The 24,346-nt window shown below is 59.9% G+C and overlaps 3 protein-coding genes across 5 annotated transcripts; 2 read left to right on the top strand and 1 right to left on the bottom strand.

Moving 5' to 3' along the window:
• Positions 1–881: 881 nt before the first annotated feature.
• LOC105698699 lies at positions 882–1,348 on the top strand. The gene is made up of 2 exons (XM_012423167.1): positions 882–1,064; positions 1,151–1,348. Exons 1-2 carry the CDS (start codon positions 882–884, stop codon positions 1,346–1,348), a joined length of 381 nt encoding a protein of 126 aa, XP_012278590.1.
• Positions 1,349–3,060: 1,712 nt separating this feature from the next.
• LOC105698698 lies at positions 3,061–10,403 on the top strand. The gene is made up of 14 exons (XM_023434058.1): positions 3,061–3,144; positions 4,374–4,560; positions 4,644–4,667; positions 4,787–4,902; positions 4,988–5,225; positions 5,292–7,172; positions 7,374–7,952; positions 8,049–8,246; positions 8,318–8,966; positions 9,063–9,269; positions 9,350–9,484; positions 9,553–9,830; positions 9,901–10,098; positions 10,159–10,403. The coding sequence occupies exons 1-14, from the start codon at positions 3,061–3,063 to the stop codon at positions 10,401–10,403; spliced, it is 5,019 nt and encodes a 1,672-aa protein (XP_023289826.1).
• An 898-nt stretch (positions 10,404–11,301) lies between these two features.
• On the bottom strand, positions 11,302–22,795 carry LOC105698881 (adenylyl cyclase-associated protein 1). 3 transcript variants are annotated; one of them, XM_012423501.1, is made up of 8 exons: positions 22,639–22,795; positions 19,627–19,906; positions 19,281–19,565; positions 18,975–19,225; positions 18,716–18,903; positions 18,437–18,643; positions 11,809–11,952; positions 11,302–11,688 (listed from the first exon to the last, which is right to left on the bottom strand). In XM_012423501.1, the coding sequence occupies exons 2-8, from the start codon at positions 19,743–19,745 to the stop codon at positions 11,605–11,607; spliced, it is 1,278 nt and encodes a 425-aa protein (XP_012278924.1). In that variant the 5' UTR covers positions 19,746–19,906; positions 22,639–22,795; the 3' UTR covers positions 11,302–11,604. The 3 variants fall into 3 exon arrangements, with proteins under 3 accessions (XP_012278924.1, XP_012278923.1, XP_012278925.1); XM_012423500.2 differs by lacking the exon at positions 22,639–22,795 and adding an exon at positions 21,816–22,074; XM_012423502.1 differs by lacking the exon at positions 22,639–22,795 and adding an exon at positions 20,195–20,303.
• Between the last annotated feature and the right edge of the window lie 1,551 nt (positions 22,796–24,346).

Genomic DNA, 24,346 nt, shown 5'->3' with positions numbered 1-24,346 from the left:
TATCACCTCGCGATTAGAGTATCGTTTCAACGGGACTCGGTCCGGTCCGTTAATTGTACGGTCTAATATATGGCCATCCCAGATATGTCGCGTTTGCACGGTCTCGCGGAGCATCGCGTTACTTTTTCCGTGGCACTTGGATCGCGAGCTCGCGAGCTAGACGAGGTCAATTTGTAAAAAATATTCCCGGCGGGGGAGGAGCGGAATCTTCCTATCCCCTGGCACGGCTCGCCCGGGAGATCCGTAACAATTAGGACTTTTAGCGTGGCGCAAGGGAGGTTTGCTTAACGTTTCTCGCGTTACAGTTACGGAGGTCTTCGGGGCTCGACGGAAGAGACCTCGACGCCCCGCGACTCCTAGGCAGTTCCTCGTGGAGTCCCCCGAAGCGCGGTCCTCGAATCTTCGCGTGCCGGGACACAGCCCACCGCTTGCGGGAGATCGCGAATGCCGCGGCCGAAGGAGCCCTCCGCGACGAGGAGGTTCTCGAGGGTCGACCGCTCCCTGTGATGCGGCGCGACGGCGGGAAAGGATCCCCCGACTCGAAGCTTCCGCCGGCGAATCCCCGGGGCGTCTCCGGGCAGGCTTCGGTAGGTCGCCGCTTCTCTCCGTCGCCGACGAGGAATGAGACCGCGTCATGAATTTCAGCTACCATGAAAGGGGGCCTCTTCTTCCTCGTCCTCGTCCTTTGGCTCTCCTCGACCTCGGCTTCGGCGCTCCGCGGCCCCGCGCCGGAAGGGGACGTCGATTTCGCGGCCGCGTCGGCGGAACCGGAAACGACCACCGCTCCGAGAAGCTTCGCGGTCGCCACGACTCCGAGAGCGCTCAGGTAATTATACGGAAAGCGTCCTTCCTCGTGGGGTCGGATCGTTACCGTCGCCTCGATGTGTTCGGACAGACGGGAGTCCAACGGGGACCGGGACCGCGAGGCCGAGGACGGCGACGACTACGAGGAGGACGGCGACGGCGCCGCGAGAGCCCTGGCCGGCCCGAAGTCCGACCACTGGAACGGATACTACGACTTCCTGATCAACGAGGGAAGTTACAAGTTCTGGGCCGTATTTCAGGTGAGCACCTCGCAAGGAACGTCCTCCGAGGCGAGCGTCGACGACGGACGACGACCGACGATGACTCTGGCGTTTCTTCCCGACAGCTTGCCACCGCCGCTCTGCTGATATACAGCGGTTTCGCGGCCCTCTACTACGCCAAGGTGAATCCCCCCAACGCCGACGACTACGAGGACTACTTCCTGCGCAGACGGAGGTCGGCGCCCGCGGAGGCTTCCCTCTTCCTCGGCCTCGGTCCCGAGGCCTTCCAGAGGATCCTCGAGGCGGTCGAGAGGGAGTCCTAAGGACCGAACCCGTTCCCTCCCTCCCGCGGTGCGAGTCCTCCGAAGGAGCCGATTTCCCGGCCAGCGGGGGACCGCGCGAACGGCACGAAAATCTGAATAAAGAATTACAGGCCGGGACGCGGTCGTTAAATATTCAGCGGATCGAAAGGTAATAAAAAATGTCGAGCGATAAATCGGAGGGAGGGGCGACGCCCTTCTGGCGGGCGTCGGGAGAAGCGCCGTCGAGGCGAGCCCCGGCATTCCCCCGCGTACTCTCGAAGGGACCGCCGAGCGACGCGGAGACTTTCCGATCGATCTTGGCCGCGGGCCGAATCGCTCGGCCCCGGGGACCGACCGGCCGAACCCGCGGAACGATAAAAACCGTAATTTGCGGCCCGACCGGGATGGCTCCGAGATCGATTATCGCTCGCGCGCCGGAAGCGCGACGACGAGAGCGGTTCCCCGAACCCGCTCGGGACGCGACCGTTCCCCCGGGATCGGATTCGAGAAATCGAGAGTCGCGGGTCGGTCGGCCGTTCCTCCCGTTCCGCGCGTTCCCGGCCGCGGAACGCTCCTCGGAATCCGCCAGGCATTCCACCGCTCGGTCGTTTTTCCCATCGTAACGCTCGGGACCACTCTTGCTCTCTTCCCTCGGCCGGCCGTCTCGTAGCTTTGCGGATATTCGGGAGCAGCCCTTGGCCTCTGTCTCGCCGCGCCACGTTTTGTCCTTTCCGCGACTCCCGCGAACCCGCGGAGGTCCGCGGCCAAACGGGGAAGGCCCCGAAAAGCGTCGAGGTTCGCGTCTCCTCTCGCGGGTTCGCGAGGAGTCGGACTATGCGAGCGGCGGCGAGGAAAAGCCGCAATCCGTCGAATAATTACCTTAATGGGCGCGCGACCCCCGCGAGTCGAGTCTCGTCCCCATCGCCGTCCCCTCGGCCGAGACCGACGAGGTCGAGGACGGGTCGCGTCGGTCCTTCTCTCGAAGTCGCTTCGTTTGAAAATAAAGGCAAGAAAAAAAAAGAACCGGCACGAAATCTTAAACCCGGAGCGGCCGCGGGGCGCGACCGCCCAATTACGCGGACCAGGTGCGGATGTCGAAAATGGCTCGACGCGAGACCGGGGGCGATCTTCGAGAAGCCCCTCGGAGTCGATCCGGATTTCAGCCAGAGGCGGGATTTAAATCTCTAAGGTCAACGGCTGCGGGACGAGGGAGCGAGCGCCTCGTCCGCCTCCCGGGCATCGATATCTCCCATCGGTTTATATCGCGATCCGAAAGACATTAACCTTGCGCGCGGTTGCCGCGCTCGGAGGCGAGGTCCTCGAACCCGCCCCGCGTCGAGGAGGAGGACGAATTTCCGAGGGAGAATTTGGAAAAAGGCGGCGGTACCCTCCTCGCGAGGCAAAAAGCCACCTTGAGATCCCCTCGAGGTCCCCTCGAGGTCCCCTCGAGTCGGCCGGCGCGGAGCGGCGGGACGAGCGACGCCGCCGGCGCGCTCCTCAGTCGGTGCCCAGCCGCCGCCGCCGCGAGACCTCGGTCGTGCCGACCGTGCCCATCTTCGACGCCTCGCACAGTGCCCGCGAGGGATCGTTTCGTCGGGACTTCCAGGCGGAGGCCTTCGACGCGGAGCTCCTAGAGCGATTCCGACCGCGGTCGGAAGGATCGGAGCGAGCCGGAAAGGGGCCAAGGGGGAGATGGACGGGGACGTCCTGGGACTTTGAGGAAGCGCGTCGAAATGGCGTCGATGTGCGGGAGCGGCAAGAGTCACCCCGCGATGACCACCGGAAGCTTCTACAGGAGCGGGGCCTACCCCTACCAAGTGAGCGACCCTCGAAGCATTCCGAAGTCGGCGGCGTCCCTTGCTCCCCGGCCCCGAAGGGAAACCTTGGCCTTGCCTCCGCTTCCTTTCCGCTCTCGCCGCCGGGACGAACGGCCGCCTAGAAACCCGTTGGAGGATCCGTTTTTCGGCTCCTCGTAGCGAACGCGAATCGAGGCCGCTCGCCCGGAATTCCAATTTTCCCCTCGGTGGCCGGAAAAGGAGAAACGGCCGGGGAGGGTACCGCTATTCCCCCGGCGGGAGGTGGGTCCTCTCGAACGGGGCCCGCGGTCCCGTTAGCGCCCTCCGCTTCCTTCCTTCGCCGAGAGTTTCCCGGGGCGGCGCGGAAAAGGGACCGCCATTTTGAGCTAGAACCAGCCACCGCGATGGCCGACAGTTAGGTTCAACGGACCCGAGTCGCCTCCTTCCCCGCCACGGGACCGCGGCGGCATTTTTTCCTCCCGCTTTCGGCCGGCCTCGGGATGGGTCCCGATCGACTCCGAGGGCGACCTTGAACTCCGCCGGGGAAAAACGGGGAGGCTCGGGAACTCGTCTCGTCTCGGCGAGGCCTTCTCGTTTTTCTCGAGCGGCGCGCTAACGGCGCGAAAGCGGTCTTTTCGGAAGAGGCTCCGAGAAATACCTGGAAGAGCGCGGCGAGAACGAGTCGAACGAACCGGAGCGCGTCCTTGGGAGATCCTTGCCCTCCGGGTCACGGCCCAGTGGGCCGACGATCCTCGCCCTCGGAGCCGCTAGTCAAGCGCCCGAGACTCGGGAGACGTCCAAAAGCCGCGACCGCTCGCGACCGGCCGCGACCCGAATGCGGACCGTCGTATCTGGAGCGTGGCGCGATCGCGGTGACGCAACGAGACGCCGACTCGAATCTTCCCGAGAACCGAGCGTCGCGCGTCTCGGCGCCGATCGACCTCGAGCACGGCCGCGAGGCGGGGACTCCTCCGCGACATCCTTGCACCACTTGCATTTTAATTTCGATCCTTGAGCGGCCCGAGGTCGGAGGAGCGCTCGCCGATTCGGTCGCGTTCCAGGGAGTCGGCGACGTCTCGTAACGGTAGACGCGGCGATCCTCGCGGGGCGTGGGCCTTCGAGGTACCGCTAGGCGAAATTTTATCGTTTCGTTCCTGACCGAGGTTACTCGGCCCGCGTAACGGGAGACTCGGAATTCGAGCCGAAGATGCCGAGAAAGTATCGACTCCGGGGCGCGTTTTTCGTTTCAGAGCGACTTTTATCTGCCGCCGAGGTCGACGTGGTCGACGGTGCCGGGGGTGCAGGGGGTGCCGGCGCCCTCCAGGAGCAAGAAGGGCAGCTCCAAATGGAAAATCGGCAGCGCGGTGCTAATCGTTACGGCGATGCTCGTCTTGCTCGCGGTCCTCGCCATAGCTGGACTGGCGCTGTGGATGGGAGGTTCGTTCTCGACGGATTAAGTAGACCGGTGATAACCCCCGATGAATCGGCGTCGTAACGACCGCTTTCCTTTTTCGTTGCAGCCCTCCGGACCGACTCCAAAAACGGTGAGCGGCGAGTCTGGGATTTCACGAATCCGTTGACGATCGGCTCCGCGAGTTGGCTCGTTCAACGATCGTCCCTCGGTCCAGTCGTTAACGTTCTCGCGTTGATTACGATTTTTCAGCCATCGTGGGGTTCTTCTGCAGCTTCAGGGTCGTCCGAGGAGAGCGATACAATCCGATGCTCAAGTTGAACACCAGCATGGTGTTTCGCGAAAAGGAGCGCAAGTACAAGAACATGGTGAGTCGAGGCGCGGCAAAACCTTATGCATGTTTTCGGTCGTATCGATGTCTAATGGGAAACGCGTCCGTCTTTGCGTTCCCAGTTCGAGTTGCTCTTCAGGAGGAGCATCCTGGGGGCGGCCTACAAGAACGCGGTGATCGACCGATTCGAGAACGGTACTCTGCGAGTCTTCTTCAGGATTTACCTGGACCGCAGGAAGATCCCGAGAACGATCGCCAACGTCGAGGACGCGATCGTGGACGTCATAGCCAAAGAGACCTACTCCTCGTCGTCGCTCTTCGAGTCCATGGAGCTGGACCTCGGCAGCGTCACCGTCAAAAGTGAGTCCCCGAACGGGAGCGGGGCCGTCGATTCGCGACTAACGCCTTCGCGGTTTATTCTTCAAGGAATCGATCGGGAGACCGGCGGGAGTCTAAAGAGCGGCCCGCAGGCGAATCAGCAAAGGAACGCGATGATCACGAAGAACGGCCTGCTGAGACCCAGCAGGAACAGCTCGCTGATCACCGGCACCAGGAGTAAACCGAAGCCGACCAAAATCGAGCCCGACGAGGCCGACATAGACTTCGGCAACATCCCGACCATCCAGGGAACCTACAAGGCCACGAAGTTGAACACGACGAGCGGATCCACGCCCGAGGGGGCGACCACCGTGGAAGTCGCGCGAGCTCCGACGAAAGGAACAAAGGAATCGACGACGACGTCAACGAGTCCCGGCACCGATAGCCCGAACGTCGTCCCCTCCCCGGCGAGTCGTCGAAGGACGACCGCGAGCACCTCGCCGCCCGTTTCGTCGACGACGCCAAACGCCAGCGAGCTGTTCAGCCCGGAATTCGAGACCTCACCCTGGAAACCGATAGTCCCCGGCTCGATCGACGCGGAACCGGGACCGATTCCGGAAACGGCATCGACGGGAAGACCCGACCCGGTTCCCGCGGCGGAGGACCTTTACCTAGGAGAAACGGCGTTCCCCAGGGACAGAATAGTGCCTCAGGAGATGGTGAACTTTAGGGTGAACGGCAAGTTCAAGAAGGATCCCCCTCGGGTCCTCGAAGAGGGCGCCCCGTACCCGTCGGAGGCCATCGAAGTGGCCGGTCGACTTCCCGAGGAGACTTACGACGTGCACCTGAGGACGTCCTCGGGATCTCCGGTGACGTCCTCCGGCTTTCACGGAATGGCGGCGGAAATCCAAAGTCCCTCCCGGATTCGCCAAGGCGTCTCGGAAACGCGGGAGCGGCCCGGTTGGACGGAAACGGTCGGGCTCGATGCCTCGACGACGGACTCGACCACTCCGTACACCTTGCTCGGTCAGATATCCGGAATCGGGGTCGCGGAACCCGTTCCGGAGGCCGAGATCGACGCGGAGGGCAGAAATCGTTTCTCCGATATTGCCGCCGAGAGCGAGGACGCAAAGGGGGTCGAGGAGAATCCGAGGGGTCCCGTTTACACGAGTTACAGAACCCCCGACCTAAACGGCGCGGCCAGACCCATCTTGGTGGAGAACCGCGGTACCGCGAAACCGTTCCGGCACACGATCCCCGTCGACAAGATCACCTTCGTTCTTGATCACCTGGTCGACGCCGATGCGGCCCAGAAGGATCGCTCGTCGCTGCCAGAGACGGTCGACGACCTCCCCGTCGTCGTCCGGCGCACGACATCCAACGGGACCGAAATCGACGAGACCACCGAGATCGTCCGCTTGACCAAATTGGAAACGACTGGATTTGGAAAAGTCGACGCCGGAACGGACAGTCCGGACGTTATTCCCTTTTCGGAGCTCCCCTCGGAGGACCGGGCCGGAAACCCCGGTGCGACCCCCGCGGGAGGAGAAGAGACCGACGGGGGTCCTTTGAACGTGACCCAAAGCGGGCTTTCGGAAAATTCGACACCCAGGAACTCGACTTACGTGGAAGTCGACACCGTACAGCACGACAACGACCGGAACGAGGACTCTTTGCCCAATGGCGACCCGCTGGAGGCAAAGCCCACGGCGAGTCACCAGGAAAAGAGAAGGACGACCTACAACGACACCTTGAAGGCAAACGTCGTCGAGGATCGCGCGACGCTGGCACCAGCCAAGAGCAACAGCGGGATCGGCAGACCCCTCAGGCCCAGGCCCAAGATCGACCGGGACAAGTCCACCAGGATCCTGCAGAGCGCGTCGACGTCGCGAGACGTCGAGGTCGCCATTTTGGAGGACCTCTTCGGAGGCCCGCGAGACGAGCAGCGGAAAATCGAGAGGGGAGGCCCTTCGGACGACGTCGCCGCAGGTGCGAAAGGGTCGTCCTCGACCTCTTTTCCGAGGACTCGCCGCGACCGACTTGGATCGTTTTCGGCTTAGCGGCCGTTCGGTTCCGTTCGCTTCCGGTTTACGCACGCCCCGTCGAACTTCGTGACCGTAGATCTCGAGTAGGGAACTAGATCCCTGAAGAAAGAACGGCGATCTAATCACTCGGTATTTCCAAATTTAGAGACGGACGACGAGGGAGCGACGACGCCCAAGGCGAAGGATTTTCGGGAAGAGGTCGAGGTCGTCACGTCGATTAGCACCGAGATCGCTTCCGAGGCGGACGGCGAGCGAGTCGTCCTGAGGCTGACGGTGACGAACTCCACTTCTTTGCCGGAAATCCACGATACGTCCCACCTGACTCAATCGAGGGAGGTCGAGGACCTCGGAATCGCGGAATCGGAACCGGCCGAGGGCCAGACCGACGGGAGGACTTCGAATCTCGAGGAGAGCAAACTCCTTCTGGAGAAGCTGAAGCAGCTCGCCGAGGTCAGGACCGGCAAAGACCCCGGAAATTCGGCGAGGAATCTGACGAGCGCGAAACCGGGCGGCCTCTCGGAGCCCCTGGATCCGCAGGATCGTCGCCACGAGGTCGACTTCGAGGCCCTGAAGAAGATAGCCGAGGTCTCCACGGGGAACGGGACGGGCCCGAGAAACTTCTCTTCGAGCGTCACCCTGAGCCGCGACGGCGTGCGGATCTTGACGAAGATCCTGAACAGGATGGAGGATCCCACCACCGAGGGAAACCCCGTCACCGCTCCGGGTAAGACCTCGCGCGTTGTCAAAAGACGCCAAAGCCGCGAGTTAGATATTTTCCGTCGGATCGATGTCCCTTCCAATCGACTCCTCGTATCCGCAGAGAAGTGCTTCGGATTCCGGTGCGAGGACGGCAAGTGCTTGCCCTCGAGTGCCAGGTGCAACATGCTGGGAGAGTGTCGATCGTCCGAGGACGAAGCCAACTGCACTTGCGCGGACTTCTTGAGGGCGCAGTTACTGGATCGCAAGATCTGCGACGGGACGGCCGACTGCTGGGACTATTCGGACGAGACCGGCTGCGGTAAAAATCGTTTTCCGGACTCGCCCCGATTGGCTTCCCGAGGGAAAGAAATAATTGACCGACGATTGCAGAATGGTGCAGGGAGGGACAATTCGTGTGCGGCAACAGTAGATCCTGCGTGGACCAGGAAAGAGTCTGCGACGGCTTCAAGGACTGCCCCGGGGGCGACGACGAGAAACGCTGCGCGGCCTTGATCGAGGATTCGGAATCGAGTTCCGGGGACGCGGAGATCCCGTCCACGCTTCCGGAAGAAATTCGTCAACCTGGCGCGGGACTCGAGCGACGCGAGGTCCTCCCTTGGAGGGCGGAAACCGCGAGGGACCGAGAGGCCGTCGACTCCGAGACGAAGGGGAGCTCGGAAGGTGCCGGGAGAATTACGGGGTCCGAGGCCTCGAAGGGGACCCCACGGCCCGGGGAAATTCTCGACCGACTTCCCGAAGACACGGGCGAAGATTCCGTGGCCGGAGTGTCCGGCAGAGAGATCTCGGAAAACGCGAAGAAGAATCACGTTCTCCGGGCGAACGGGCCCCCGTTGGGAGGCGTCGACGTCGTTCCTCGGGAAGCTAACGGATACGGCAGCAACGGATTTCTGAGCGTGAGGAAAAACGGCAAGTGGGGGAAACTCTGTCTCGGAGGAATGGAGAATCTCCTCCAGGAACGGCGCGCTATCTGGACTATCGAGGACCTGGGTCGAGCCGTGTGCAAGGCGATAACATATCGGTACTATTTGCATTCCACTCGTTGCCCCGGGCAAATCCCAATAATTTTCGGCATTCCCTGATTTAATTCGATATCCGTTGTTGCAACTCACGGCAGCGATTACGAGAGAGTGGAACGCGTCACGGAGGATAAGAAGTCTGGATCAAAGAATCGACTGTACTACGGTCTGACCCACAATGAGAAATCTTCGGACAAGAGCGGCTTGACGTTCAAACCTTCCGACTGTCCCGGTGGGGAGGTCCTCAAGGTGAAGTGCAAGGACCTCGAGTGCGGAATAAGGACTCAGCTTCCCACCCAAGCCAGGTATCGTCCAGAGTTTCAAATCGATCCTCGCATTCCCGATCCCGGAACGCTCGTCGAAGACAATCGTCTCGCCGTTACAGGATCGTCGGGGGTGGAAGCTCCTCCGTTGGCAGCTGGCCCTGGCAAGTGGCACTGTACAAGGAAGGCGATTATCAGTGCGGAGGAGCCTTGATCGACGACCGGTGGATCGTTTCCGCGGCTCACTGCTTTTATCGGTAAGTTTTCCGGTAATGCCTCGACCGCGACGCCGGCCAGGACGCGTAACGGTTGCCCATCGTTGCAGGACCCAGAACGAGCACTGGGTCGCCAGAATCGGCACCACCAGAAGAGGAAACTTCCCGAGCCCTCACGAGCAGATCCTCCGGCTGGATCACGTGTCCTTGCACCCGGACTACGTCGACAACGGTTTCATCAACGACGTCGCGCTCCTCAGGCTCGAGAGGCCGGTGACTTTCAGCGACTACGTCAGACCGGTGTGTCTTCCGGAAGTCGAGCCGAAAACGGGCGCCGTGTGCACCGTCACGGGCTGGGGCCAGCTCTTCGAGATCGGGCGGATATTTCGTGAGTCCATTTCCACGTCGGATAGGTCGGATCCGGGACAAGTCGACGAATGCTCCCTTTCGATTTTCAGCCGACACTCTGCAGGAAGTCGATCTGCCGATGATCTCGACCGAGGAATGCCGAAGGAAGACCCTGTTTCTTCCGCTCTACAGGATCACCTCGGGCATGGTGTGCGCCGGCCTCAAGGACGGCGGCAGAGACGCGTGTCTCGGGGACAGCGGAGGACCCCTGGTCTGCCCCGGACAGGACAACCGATACACCCTTCAAGGTACCCGCTCGGCTCCTGCCCGAGGCGACGACTCTTATTAAGGTCCTCCATCGTCCGTAGGTATCACTTCGAACGGCTACGGTTGCGCCAGGCCAGGCAGGCCAGGAGTCTACACGAAGGTGTTCCACTACTTGCCCTGGATAAGACGCGTCACCGCCGAAGCCGAGGAGAAGCTGGCCCCTTCGACGAGTTCCTGCAAGGGCCACAGGTGTCCCCTGGGCGAGTGTTTGCCAAAGTCGCGCGTCTGCAACGGGTTCCTCGAATGCTCCGACGGAAGCGACGAGCGCGGTTGCGCGTCGAGTTAACCAAAGGATCGACCGATCGACGATCAGTGACGAGGGAAACGTTCTTCCATTTCCTCTTTTCGTGCTGCTCGGCGCCGACGCGAGACGCGACCAAGAAATCGACCTCTCGAGGAGAGAGAGATCGACTTTGGAACGCGGTCGAGTATCCTCCCGGTGATGGATTTCGACTCGCCAGACTTTTCGATAAAGAGAATTTTCGATAATTTTATATGTCATTTCTTGCACCGCGATCGCGGCAACGATCCAAGTTACTTTCCAATTCGCGTCGTTGAAACTTTGTGTCGGTATTATCGATTCGCGACTTCCTTAAGCGCGTGGTCGACGCGTTTCTAGAAAATCGAGGAATCGACATAGAACCTGGCTTTACGATTCTTCGTATCCGAGAAGCGAGAATCCCAAAGCTACGGTTGGCGGACTCGGGGGATCCTCCTTCCCACTGATTCGATCGCCCTCGACGAGATATTTTCCCCGGTAACGGACTTGGTGGCAATCTTTGCGCCGTCCAATCGGCAGCGACTGCTTTGGAAAGGGTCTCGTCGACGTTGTACATTCCGTCCGCCATTTGTCCGTGTATATACGCGAACGTGTCTACCTTAAGTATTAATAATTCCTTTTTATACCTCTCCAGTTCTTAGAGACGAATAAAGAAGGACCGAAAATCCTGAATGCGGTTAGCCTCGAGCAACTTAAACTCCTCCGCCTCGTATTTCCGGCGGGGACGATTAATTGAAAAAAAATTTTCGAAAAATAACCACGTACCCTCGAGGAGCCAAAGCGTAACTTAAAAGGAACGGGGGGAATCAAGAAATCATTTAGGCAACGGGCGCATCGACGGGCAGTCTTTCCCCGCGGAGAAAATAAAACTGGATCGCATGAGGGAAATACAGGAGACGGCGACGAAGTTCGGAGTGGCACCCCGTCCAAGTTTACTTCACTCGTTACAATTAGTCTCTCCAGTCCGTAGAAAAGGAAGAATGGTCGGTCCCCGCGCCCGACTACGCGTTCTTACGTTGACGGAGACGTCCCTCGGCGTTGAGCATCGTATTAGAAAAAAAGATAATAAATAACGATAGGTCAGTGAAAATTCCCTTTAGGATTAATATCGTTAGAGCGAGCGGCGTACACGTAGCTGTGAAATGTTAAGGGGTTCGCGATATCGTAGGCTACGGACGACACGGAGCTCCCTCGACCCAGCTCCGATTTAGCCCAAAGAGTCCACCGCGGTCGTGCTGAGGCCCTTCTTGCCGATGGTGGTCTTGAACTGCTCCGGGATCGGGTACTCCGACTGCAAATCACGTTAAAACGGTACTTCCTTTTTCGCGTTCGCGACGAAAGTCGTTTCGGTAACGGGACAACGGTCCCGCACACCGTTTCGGGTAACCGGAAAATAATCGACAAGACTCACGTAATCGCCGTTTCCTTTAGGCACCATGACGTTCATCTCGCTGGACTTGCTGCTGATGAACTCCACGTCCAGGGACTCCGGGCTGAGGTACATCTGACAGCCGTCGGTCTTGTCGATCGAGATCGTCGGCACCTTTCCCAGCACCTGTCGCCGGAACGGAAGTTTAGACCGAATCGAAGGCTCCTTCTCTATCGAGTACTTTTGCGATATTGCGGCGCTCGTCTCGGGCACGACTCGTGCATCGGAAGCGCGTCCGCCCGTTAAAGGAATAAATCGAATAAATCTCGGGAGGTTACGTAGTCGCTAGGACGACAGTCATTTTCAAGTAGTTCGAGTAGTTGCGAGTGTTTCGGGCGATCGGTCAATCTGACAGGCCCGAATCGAAGCGAGACCACCCGGTGCCACCCGGGAGCGCGGGGCCTTCGAGGCCGAGTCCTTCCCGGGATCGCGAAAATGAGCTGGCAATTCGGTAAGGGCCGACCCGGACTCCCGGAATTTTTGCGATCGGGTCATTCCGTAACGCGTAATCGTGCCCAGCGGATTTCACAGGTGGCAACGTCGAGCCGGTAAGGACGGTCTGCGAGTTCGATTGGACGGAGTGCCCCTTGGCCGTCGCGAATTACGTCTGGTCCGAGATCGTCACCGAGGTCGCCGACTGCCTCGCCGACGAGGCGATCTTCTGGAGGGTAAGGATCTCCCCCGAAACCGGCGCGTCGACCTCGGCAATGAACGGTCCAACGTTACGTTAAGCTGCTGGTCGCAACGGTCGTCGCCACGATGCTGCTGCAAGCCGTCTACCGCAGGGCTCGACGGACGGATCAGGCCCTATCGACCAGACAGACCCTCGACAAGGTTGGCTTCAAGGTGCAAGACCTGGAGCTAAAGGTCAACGTGCTCTCCTACAAGGTGCAATACGGGACTTGGCCGTTGCCCCACCAAGTGCCCGGCGAATCGGAAGACGAGGCCAGCTGGAGGCTCCGCGACGACTGGACGAGACGCCTATTTCCAAGGTGAGCCATCGTCCTCCGACCTCCCCGGTCGATTTTATTCCAAGATCGCGTCCCTTTCCAGACCCGGCAGAGGGTCCTCCACGCCTCGGGGGAAATTGACCCGTGCCTTGCCGGAAACTAAATTCGCGTTCTCGGAGCTTCGCCTGGGATCGTATCCGGCGAGATCGAGGGCGAGCGGCGAGAAATCGTGGCGTCGCCCGCCCAAGAACGAAAATCTCGGCCTCGCTCGGGAGGCGCCGAGGTCGGGGAAAAGCGAAACTCGGGCGCAACGGCGTCGAGGACTCGCCGAAACCAGGGACGACCGAGATCCCTGCGGGAAATTCGCGAGAACCGTCGTCGAGTGCAGGAGGTTCATGGACGAGCTGAAGAGCAGCAACAGGAGTCTGGGTCTCGTCGAGAGCTCTTCGGGAATCAGCGGGAAGCGTACTCCAAGGAACGCTACCTCGGAGGTAGGCCCGTCGTCCCGTCGATATCGACTCACCGAGCAATCGGCCGATGTCGTTCCGATTCCCGTAACGTTTCAGCCGGAACGAGGGTGTCCGGGAAGCGGCCGATCGACGTCACCTCGAGCCGATCCCGTGGACGCGTCCGACGACGCCAAGAAAACGAACGGAGGATCAGAGGAACGTCAAAGAAACGGCCGCGGAACGGATTCGCGATCGTACGAGAACGACCCGAACGCCCCGAACGGCGTTAAACCCGCTACGAGTAATCGGAACGAGCTCGAGCTCGAAAGACCCAAGTCCCTGCCGTCTAGCCTCCGTATCGACTTCCGCATCGAACCGATGCCGAAGAGGATCACTCGCGACGTCCTCGCCCCGCCCCGGGTCTCCACGCGAGAAACGCTGCTGCGGGTCAAGGAGAGACTAGAAAAGTTGCATAACGTGTTGAGGACCTACGAGACCGCGGAGGATCCCTCCAGGATCGACGCCCTGCGGAGCAGCGCGAGAGCCTTGGAGGAGTTGGACGGCTCGCTCGCCGAGTCCGGGGGAGGCGATCGCCCGGACAGCGACGGGACCGACGAGAGTTCGCCGGATTCCGTTTTGCTGCTAGGGCCAAGCATCTTCGAAATTCATCGCGAGGCCACGGATCACCGGGAGAAGCCGGAAGGCTCTCCGAGGGGCTCCGAAAGCGGAGGCGAAACGTCCGGAGACCGTTCGTCCGATCGCGGCGATCGAGGCCCGACGGATTTACATGGAAGGGACCGCGAGGACGACCAAGTTCCTCAGGAGCGGATGGAGACGGAGACGGAGACGGAGGAGGCGTTCGAGGGCCGCGACTCGGACGACGAATCCACGGAGACCCTGCTGGAAGAGGCCCTGCGATTCAAGAAAGCCCTGTTGCGCCAGCTGCAAATGGAGACCGAGCTCGATCCGGACCCCGGGACGTCGAAAGCGGACGGGGAGGACTCGTCGCGGCCGAAGGTGGAGAACCATTTCCAGTCCAAGTTGCTCGACGTCATCGCCGAGGAGCAGTCCGCCAGCAGTTCCACGGAGAAGACCGGCAAAATTCGCCCGATGCCGCGGATCACAGAGAGACGGGTCGACGAGAGAAGCGGTCTTTGTCTTCCGTCGAGCAGCTCCCTCGTTGGCCTCTCTTCGGGGTCTTTAAGCGCGGTTAGAGCGGAAGAAAGGGGATTCGCCGACACGAGCAGCTCCGCGGAGGACGCTGGAAAGATCTGTGCGATTCTGGCAATGCCGAGAAGGAGGAAAGAGGTCAAGGAGATGGAAAGGACGACCGCTCGTGCCAGTAGCTCCACCGAAGTGACCGAAAATCTTTCCACCGCGCTGGAAATACCGGAGAGTAGAAGAGGGGCGAACGCGGAGAGCTTTCCCAGCCTGCCTAGCTCTTCGAGAGAGGACGGTACCTCGGTGTACGTCTCTTCGGAATATTTCGGCACGATCGATCCGAAGGAAAAAGAGACGGACGCTCGGAAGCGATCCGGAGGCGCGGAGAAGGAAGTTCCGGAATCGAATCGAACCGGGAGACGGAAAACGAGCCGGGAAAAAATCGCCGAGAAACCGAAAGGCGGGCACGAAACGGCCGAAGAAGAGGCAAGGAGGGAGGACGACGTCCCCCTGGAAGAGAATACCGAGAACGTGGAAGCCTCCACGGAGGAGGACCCCGAAGACGTGCCGGAAGACGAGGAGATGGAAGACCTGGTGCTCGGGAGTATTCGAACCATGAGAAAGTATTCGGAAGCGTATTCGAAGGTTCGGAACGAGGACATCCTGGAAACCACGAGAGCGATCCAGGACGACGAGGATCAACCCGACTTCGGCTCGGGGTCGAGCCGCGAGGAAAATCGCGGCTGCCGGGACCTTGAAGAGGGATCTTCCGTCGAATCTTCGAGATGTCCCCGATCAGAAAAGAAAGACGCCGAAGACTCGGAAACCTCGAAAGGAATGTCGAACCTGACTTTGAGAAGGAGACCGGGTCGGTTTTCCCTGGCGGACGCGAAGATCGCCTCGGAGTTAAAGGACAAGGACGATTTTCTCGTCGAGCACTCGAATACTCCCGAAAACGTGGGTTCCATTGACGATACCTCGAGCAGAAGAGTCGCCCCCGGAGAGGAGGAGGCCGGGGAGAAATCGACCGGGGGGCCGAGCCGCGACCCCGAAGAAGCGAATTCAACGCGCGAGGTCGAAAGAGTTGCCGTTACGGATTCTGGCGACGTTTCTTCGGTATCTTATTCGACGCCCACGGACGCGAAAGAGACGAGCGACGTCTACTGGAACGTGGATAAGAGAGAGGAAATCTTGAGCGAAGGACCCGGCGAAAAAGACGAAGCGGCCAGCCCCGTGACGGCACGCACCGCCATTCGTGTCAACGACGATCTCGATTTCCGCCCCGAAAGTCGCAACTTGGAGAACGGAGGAACCGATTACGAGGACGAGGTCGCGGAGGATTCCACGTGTTCGGGCGACACGTACTCCTGCAAGGTAGAGGACGAAGACCTCGGAGAAGCCTCGGCGGGAAGGGAGAACGTCGACGCGGACGCCTCTCGCGTGGCAAACGATTCTAAATCCAGATCCTCGGATGATTTCTTGGATCGGGCAGGGTGCAAGATCAGCGAGGAGAATCCTTCCTCGGGGTCGCGATCCAACGTGCCGTCCCAACCCAGCAGCTTGTACTTTACCGACGAAGCGTCGTGCACGGAGATCGAGTCGGAGGCTGCCCGTCGGTTCGGACCGGAAAGGGAAGCTCTTCGAGACCCAGGGAACGAGTCAAGGGACGCGGCGAGCTGCGGGGAAGAGTCCTCCGACGCGACGACCTTGAAGGCACCGGGGGAAAGCGCGAGCGACGGCGAAGACCATCCACCGGTCTCCGTCCACGTGGATGACGGTGCAGGAGAAATGGAAGCGACGGATACCGGGCTCGCCGACGACATTCCCGAAGGGAGGCGATCTCCGGCCAGCTCGTACACCATCCTTAGGAACCACTCGGGCGTCGCCGATGCTTCGGCCCAAGAATCGGCCTCGAAGGAAGAGGACGCGCGTCGCTCGATCCAGGGAGTCGACAAAACCGACGGAGAACTTATCGGCTATAACACCTATAAATCGACGGAAAAAGATTCCGCGACGCCGACGAAGGGAGAGATGCTCGAGTCCCTGGAGAACACCTGGCCGAGCAGCAACGCGTCGTCCTGTTACGAAGTCGCCAGCAGTCGAGCTTCGACAACGTCCAACAGCCCCGGTCTGTCCTTCGACAAGAGCATCCTTAACCCGCCGACGAGTAAGCTCGAAATTTCGGCACTGGCAAAGTCCACGAGAAATTGGAGTACATCGGTGTCGATAACTCGTTCCGCTTGGAACTCGAAAGGAGACCTCGGCAGCCGTGGGTCCGCGACCTCGAAGAACGGGGACGCTCGTAGACCGAAATCGGAACGTCTCGGAAATCCATCCGCTCTAGGAAAATGCTCATCCAGCTCAAAACCAACGTCGGCGAGGCAAATCTCTTCGACGACGAACGGCAAACGAGAGAAATCCTCGGACAGCCCAAGAACGACGCTCGAGAAGGGGCCTTCCTCGAAAGGAGGTCCCGGTCCGGATCGTCGAACGTGGCCCGGGAGTAACTCGAATCCAAAGAGTGCCGACGAAGGTGGAACGTCCGAACGTCGGACCGGCGTATTACCGAGAAGGTCCAGGTCGTACGTGACGCCTCGTCCCAACGACAAATCCGGCGATACGTCTCCTCGCTTGTGTGGAATTTCTCGGAGAGATGAAAGATCGCGATCAGGGTGCGAATGGGATAGGGAAATCTCTCGGATTTCCGTCGAACGATCCTCCAACGGGCTGGAAATCGAGACTCATCGAACGCGGACGCCTTCGAGGTCCTGCATACCCGTTTTGCGGAACAGAGCGACGGCGGGAAGTAGAAACTCGCAAGAAACTCGCGGGAGAAGTCCCAGGAGGGGGCCTCTAACGATAACCGCGTCCACTGCCCGGGAGGACGAGGCCCTAAGAGAAAGCGGAGACCTCGGAAAAATCGACGCGCGAGCAGAAGGTACCGGGGAAACCAAGGACGGCGACGTTGATTTCGGAGCCGGGACGAGCGCCGAGTCGGGGAACGCTCGCGAGGGAAAGGACGAGACGAGGAAGGGCTTCGGGACCACGAACGAGGACGGATCCGCGCTGGAAGACGTCCACGCGAAAGTCTTGGGAAACGAGCGCTCTGCCGATGGGTCCAGAGACGCCTCCACCGTTATCTACGTGAACATCGTCACCGATAGGGAGCAAACCGTGACCAGGGTCGTGGACCCAAAGAGGTTTCTCGAGTGCATGAGAGACAGGGAGCTGATGATCCAGGTGGTGGACGATGGTCATGGCACTTTTTCGGGATCTTACCGCGGAAACTCTTCCGCGGATCCCTCGGACCACGGAACTGGAAAGACACCGAACATACTGGCCGTGGTCTCGTCTACCGTCGATAGAAGAGACGACTCTCCCGATCGCGAGAGGAGCGGAGCCTCCAACCCCCGGGGTTCGACCTCCAACAAGCTACTCTCCGGAGCGACGCTGAAGGGCTCTTGGTCCCTCCGAGTAGAACCGGGAGTAAACGTCCCCGGCAAGAGCTCGGCCATCGACGTCAGCACCTCGATTTCCGATCTACCCGAAGATCCCGGAGAAGGAAGCCTCAGAATCGTCGAACTGCCCGGGGAACTCGCCAAGAAGGAGCACGCCGAGTTGCCGAAGACGCTCGACGGAGACCCCGGCCTGGCGCAGCTCCAGAGAATGCGCAAATCGTGCCACGAGCTCGGCCTGGGCCTTCGGGAATAGGGATCCGTGTCCGTCCACGGGCTTCGAGGAGCTCGCCGGCTCCGGTTGTCGGGCCCGTCAGAACTTTGACTTCGAGGGTATCGTCCCACGGTAATCGTTTTCGACCCTTACAGTTTTGCTACGATATCCTTTTATTTTCGAGTCACATACCTCGTAATTACCGTATATTGTATTGTACGTTGTATATAAATATATTTTTTTGAGTAGCTTGATAACGTCTCCGGGGTCAAGCCGGACAAGACCCCGACAAGACTCGAGCCGTTCCGTCTGCTCTCTTTCAAACCGATAAATGCCCGCCGCGTGCCGAGCGAACGCAGAGAAATCAATTGAATCACTGACCTGCATTTGCACGCTTTGGCAATTTACGAACTCGATGCTGGAGACCAGCGAATCGAAGACAACGGACGACTTGCGACAGGAATCCATTACCACGGAGTTGACTTTGCCCTTTATAACGAGGGTGCTGTCCTGGCATCGGTACACGTAGACGACGTTATTCATCTCCGCGTTTTCCACGAGCAGATCCCTGTTGCCCTTTTGATACTCCTACCGGAAAGATCCAAAGCGCTTTAGTTCGTTCGATGGAACGTCAAAGGACAACGAGAGGAAGACACTTACCACCAACCATTTTTTACCATCTCGAGTAAACACGGGGGGTTTGTCGATGGGCGCGTTAGCGGGCGGGACGGTCTTCCCGGGTAGACCCGTCCCCACCTCGTTGACCACCGTAGCCTTGAAGGGGGCCGGTCCGGTCCTCAGGGAAGGGTTTTTATGCGTCTGCATCTCGGAAGTGACCTTCTTCAGACCTGAAAAGACACGATTCCTCGAGACCCGTAACTCGGAACCGACCCGGTGCGGCAAGGATCGTCGCGCTTACTTCTCGTGATTCCCTCCCCTTGATTGATCTGCGCGAAGAGGGCGCTCCTGTCGTCGCCGATGGCGAGGCTCGCGACGTCGCCCATCGGCATGGAGGGCGGGGGCGGCGGCGGGACTCCCATTGGTGGGGCCGGGGGGACCGTTCCGCCCTTGGCCCACACCAGGCCCGTGGTGTGGTGCTGACGGACGAACTGTTGGAGATCGGTCAGGGTCTGCACCCAGGCTCTGCACCACTCGACGTGAGTCTTGTCCCTGCGTTCGGACGGAGGTCAGTGCCGGGTAGGAGTTGGTCGGAGTCGAGACTTACTTCTCCTTCCAGTCCTTGAGGACGCGGTTGGTGTAGAACTGCCCCGCGTCGTTCATCTCCTTGACGTAGGGAGCCGGGGCGGGCGAGACCGCGACCCATCCCAGAGCAGGGATGCTCTCGCTGACGGCCGAGAGGTGGTTGAAGAACGCCGAGCCACGATGCTTCTCGCGGAACTCCTGGATCCGCTGGATCTGGGTCGAGGTCGGCGCCAGCAGGGAGACGTGCTCCGACTGGCTGGACGGGGCCGGCCGGCTGGACGCCGTCTGGAGGAACTGCAGCTGGATCCTGCAAGGACGGGAGAGCGAGTCGTCGGATCGGCGGCAAAAGCGTCGACGGCGGTACTCACCGGAAGGCCTCCTCGACCAGGTCACCGTGGGCGGCGACATCGCCGCCGATCTTCCGGCTGAGCTCGAGGTACCGCTGTACCGGCCCGGCGACGACGTCCCGGTATCCCGCGACGGACATGCCGACCGCTTCGCCGACCGCCCGGGGCGGCGAGGGGGGGGACCTCGCCTGAACCGCCGCCTCCTGGGTCTCGGGGGGCACCTTCTCCAGGCGCCTCGTCACCTTCTCCAGGCGGATCACCAGGTCCTCGAGGTGTCCCTCTCGATCCTCGGTCTCGCAGCCTTCGACGGAAAGCACAAATCGGTCGGCGATCGTTGGAATCCGATGGACGACGGAAAGAGGAAGCGCCTCGGGATCGGGATCGGGATCGGGATCGGCCGGATGGATATCCGGATTCACCTCGGGAACGTTAAATATAGCCGACGGGCGCGAATAGTCGCGTCAACGTCCACAGCCGCTAGGTCGGCCACTGGGTCGGTCGTGTCGTAAGCGGGCCTTAACGGAGATATAACCGCGTTATTAATAATCGGACCTCGAGAATCGAGATTCGGGGGAACGGGGCACCTTACTCGGGAGAGACGCTCCGAGGACGTCGAGACGGTCGAGGGCCGTCGGAGACGGCGCTCGTCAGTCGCAACGGCGCGAATCACCCGAGGAACGGAAAGACGCTTGAGAGAGAGCGCGGACCGGGTGACGCGCGACGCCCGAATCCGGAGTCTACTGGCCTATTATTAGTGGATCCGCGGAAACCGAGGCCCGCGTGGGCGCGGATTCCGGTCGCCCCGTCGCCGAGGAGAAACGCGTCGACCGCTCGATCGAATCGGGCTGGAGGAGGGAACGGAGGGGAGAGGGCGAGACGCGCATGCAATCGACGGAGAGAGTCGGTAACGAAAGATGGAGAAGAGCCCTAACCGGCGTGAACCGTCGGTCCTAGGGGGTCGAACCTCACTCTGTGCGTCGAGGAGTCGCGGGCCGCCTCCAGGAGGTCCGAGAAGAACCTGTGGCGTCTCAGGGCGAGCTCGTCGCGCGCGACGGGCGTCGCGGGAGGCTCCTGCATCCCGGCGCAGTCCTCCTCCTCCTCCTCCTGCTCCTCCCGCTGCGACGGCCGCCTTTCGACCGGGTCCGCATCTGCCGTGAAAGGGCCGCGACGGCGCGCCGATTATTATCACCGCGTTGTGGTCGGTCTCGACCTTGCGGTACCTGGGAGCGTCCTCCTATCGTCGCCGTCGACGGACGCGGCGCAGGCCTCGAAGACCGAGTCGTCGCCCTCGTCTTCGGGCCCGTCCTCCACGGTCCTCTCGATGTACGCCGGAGCGCAGTAGAGGGTGTTCCTCGGAGGGCCGGCCTCCCTCGCGACCTCCCCGTTCATCGCCGTCCACGAGATCGCCCCCGGGTTCTCTTTCGCGCCTCCCGGGTCGCTCTCGACGGGCGTTCCCCCTCCCGACTCGGACTCGATCGCCGCCGACCCCTCGTCCGGCGTCGGCCGGCCCTTCTTGCCGTTCTTGCCGTTCTTGCACCCGCAGCACCCGAACATCTCTCCCGCTCTCTCCTGCGGACACCGTCCCGCTCGTTAGAGGCGACCGGCCCAACCCTGCCGGCGGGAGCGAGAGCGGCGGCGTCGCGGCGCCGCGGCGCCCGCCCGCCCGCCCGATCGACCGTATCGCGATTGCGGCGCGCAATCTTATCTCGGGGGACGTCGACGGTCGCGGATCGTCGCCGAGGGCTCGCCAAGGTGCGTTTCATTTTTTTTTTTTCTTCTTTTACATATATATCCGAGTAGGACAGGAATTTTTTCCCATTTTCGTGGGATTACGAGCACCGTCGCCGAGGAGCGACCTCGATCGAGGATCGGCCGGCACGCGTGCGCGGTACCGTTACCGCGAACTACCGCTGCACGGTTATGCCGGTGTCCGAGAAAAAAAGCCAATCGGCCGGTTTGCCGGATCCGGCTCTCCGGCATCCTCCGGGACGAATCAACCGCGGGGAAAGGAGCATCGCGAGCTTCGGTCGAGAATTTCAGATGGCGGAAACTTGGCCGAACGTGCGCGTCCAGCCGCAATTGGCGCGAAGGGCCAAGTCGGAGGGAAGGAAGGACAGAGAGAGGGACAGAGAGAAAAGGGCCGATCCGTTCGGGCGCTCGAGTTAACGTTAGAAATGCGCGGAAAGACATCGACGACCGGTCGTACTCACGACTTTTCCAAAGGTTCAACAAGTCTTCGTAGGCGTCCGGAAACGTTCCGGAATCGCAACGTCGCGGTTCCGCGTGCGGCATGACGAATCTCCGTCCCGGAAGGACTGCGGACCCGGCGATATCCAATGAACGGTGACTGACTCGATCGATTCGCGCGATCTCCTTTTTAAACTCCTGCGCGATCCCACTTTTACTCCGTTGGGTAGGAGAGTCGAGACAGGGGGACGCGTCATTAACGGTATTCCTCGTGTATTCCTCCGTCTTACGTAAGGCTTTAAATCCTTGGCCGAAGATTCCTTCCCGGCACCCGACGCGAATCGCTCCTCCGCCCGAAAAATGATTCGCGAGCGTAGGGAAGAGTCGATATCGGTTCCCGGGGTGGCGTGAAACGGCCCCTGCGCGCGTGCTGGAAAAAACGTCGCTCGCGCCGGGGAAGCCGGACCATTTTTTTTTTTTCCTTCGGAAGCATCGAAATCGGACCAAAGAGGAGCGAATCGAGCGCCCTCCGTCGCGACCTCGTCGAATCGGTCCGACGGGCGCAGGCAGGCGTCGGCCTGGCCAGCTGTCAGAACCATGACTCAGAGATAACTCCCGAGCGAATCCCGCAATGGAAGCCCAACTCGATTCGGGACGGCGCGGAAACGTTGCCTGGCCCATTTTAAAGATAGGAAGATGGAATCAAATGACGGGGGTGGCAAACGATCAAAAGCCGAGAAACACGAAATGCCCGACTCGTGCCATGTTTTTGGAACGGCTCGTACCTAACCTAGCGGCTGTGACTCTTCTTCGGCCGGATTTCGAGAGGCCCGTCGAGCTACTTACTGTACGTGGATGCAGCCCCTCCGTAGAGCGGCCCAGGAACATTCGCGGAGCGACCCTCGGAGTGACGGGAAGCACGGGTGTGCGCGACAAATTGATTCAAAAAGCGACGAAAACGACTCTTCTCCCCAGGGCTGGTGCGCACTCTTGGGCGTCTGCCGGACGCCGGAAAACCCGGAAAACCGCGGAGGGAAGACGAGAGTTGCCACGGCTGGGAGACTACCGGCGATGCGAGCGCCACGTCGCGGATGTCATGGTACCTGGTGTGTCGATTCGCATGGGGAGGGTGGGAGAAGGACCAAACGGAACGAAGGACATCGGGTAAAGCGCCATCTTTCGTTCGAACAGATTACTTTGAGTGTCGTTTCAAAAATGCGACAAAGGATAGATCGCTTTTTGCCAGAGATAAGTTGAGAGACAGAGATATCTACCAGGAGTCGTTGGCGGTTCACGTACTCGTGATGGTAGTGCCATACGAGTGTTGATGGTGGTGGCTTACCTACGCTTACCGACACTGCTCGCATTTGATGGTAAGGGACGAACACTCGTGGCGCCCTCTACGACTTTAACCTTAACTTATCTCATTTATTTTACGGGAAGGTGAAATTTTAATATCCGAAATTGGAATATACAAAGGTGTTATAAGGAACTGCGCATGCGCATGCCGGGGTCGGGGACCCTATATAAGGCCGAGCGCGCGCTCGGAGCATCAGTACCCTTTGGTCTTCCGAAGGGTAAACATCGGGTTACCTGCTTGTACCGTAACTGGTTTAACCCCAGTTTTAACCTACGGTTAAATCTAACGGTTAACCCCAGTTTTAACCTATGGTTAAACCTAACGGTTAACCCCAGTTTTAACCTTCGGTTAAACCTAACAGTTAACCCGAGTTTTAACCTGCGGTTAAACCTAACGGTTAACCCCAATTTTAACCTACGGTTTAACCTAACGGTTAAAACTCAAACTTCGGTTAACTTGGGTTGTGAAACCGGACCTTATGGGAGACATCCCCCCTCCCTTCTGTTCCCTTTCTTAATATATTTAACTTAATTTATTACGTTTGTAAAGGGCTTCGGTGCGCAGCAACCTCCACGTGGTGAGCCTGGGGGACCGGTGGTTTCCAACTATCGTTGAAAACCCCCGGTCCGCAAATAGCTGCGCGAGTGATTCCACTAAACGTGTTTTTTTTTTTTGTATGACAGTAGCTTAACGTAGTTAAAAGTGGAAGCACTCATTGCGTGCGTGCGTAATTGTAAATTGCGGACAGGAAGTTGTCGGGTACGTTTCCATGCAGCTAGTAATTCCGGATTTGCATACTAACCGAAGTAGATTTTTGCAGGTACGGCATTGCCGTACCTTTAGTGTATCCGGCAGCTTCCGTCGGCACCTAGTACGTCGTAGCTAAGCTACGGCGTGCAAGGCTACCTGGCTCAGGTTGTCGGTTGCGCGATACGTTGTTTCGCTCTGGCGGCATCCCGCGGGGGCTCTGCCTGCTGTAAGCCGGGACAAGCCCGTCGACTGAAACTCGTATTCGCGGGCCGACAGCCGAGCCGGGTTAGTCGTCGGTGACGGTGGAAGCTGCTGGATTGTTCGCGTTAGAAGTAGTATGCCCTTCCGGCAAATTATATCCGTAATTCAATGCTAACTGGCAAGGTACTCGGCGACTTACCCTGTACTCTGCGGCGAGCGTTGTATGGACGGATGAGTATGGTA

The sequence above is a fragment of the Orussus abietinus genome, unplaced genomic scaffold, assembly GCF_000612105.2.
Source record: "Orussus abietinus isolate OABI.00-Male unplaced genomic scaffold, Oabi_2.0 scaffold12, whole genome shotgun sequence".
NCBI lineage: Eukaryota > Metazoa > Arthropoda > Insecta > Hymenoptera > Orussidae > Orussus > Orussus abietinus.
Note: the sequence above shows the minus strand (reverse complement) of the source record. Positions and strands in the feature narration are given on the sequence as shown.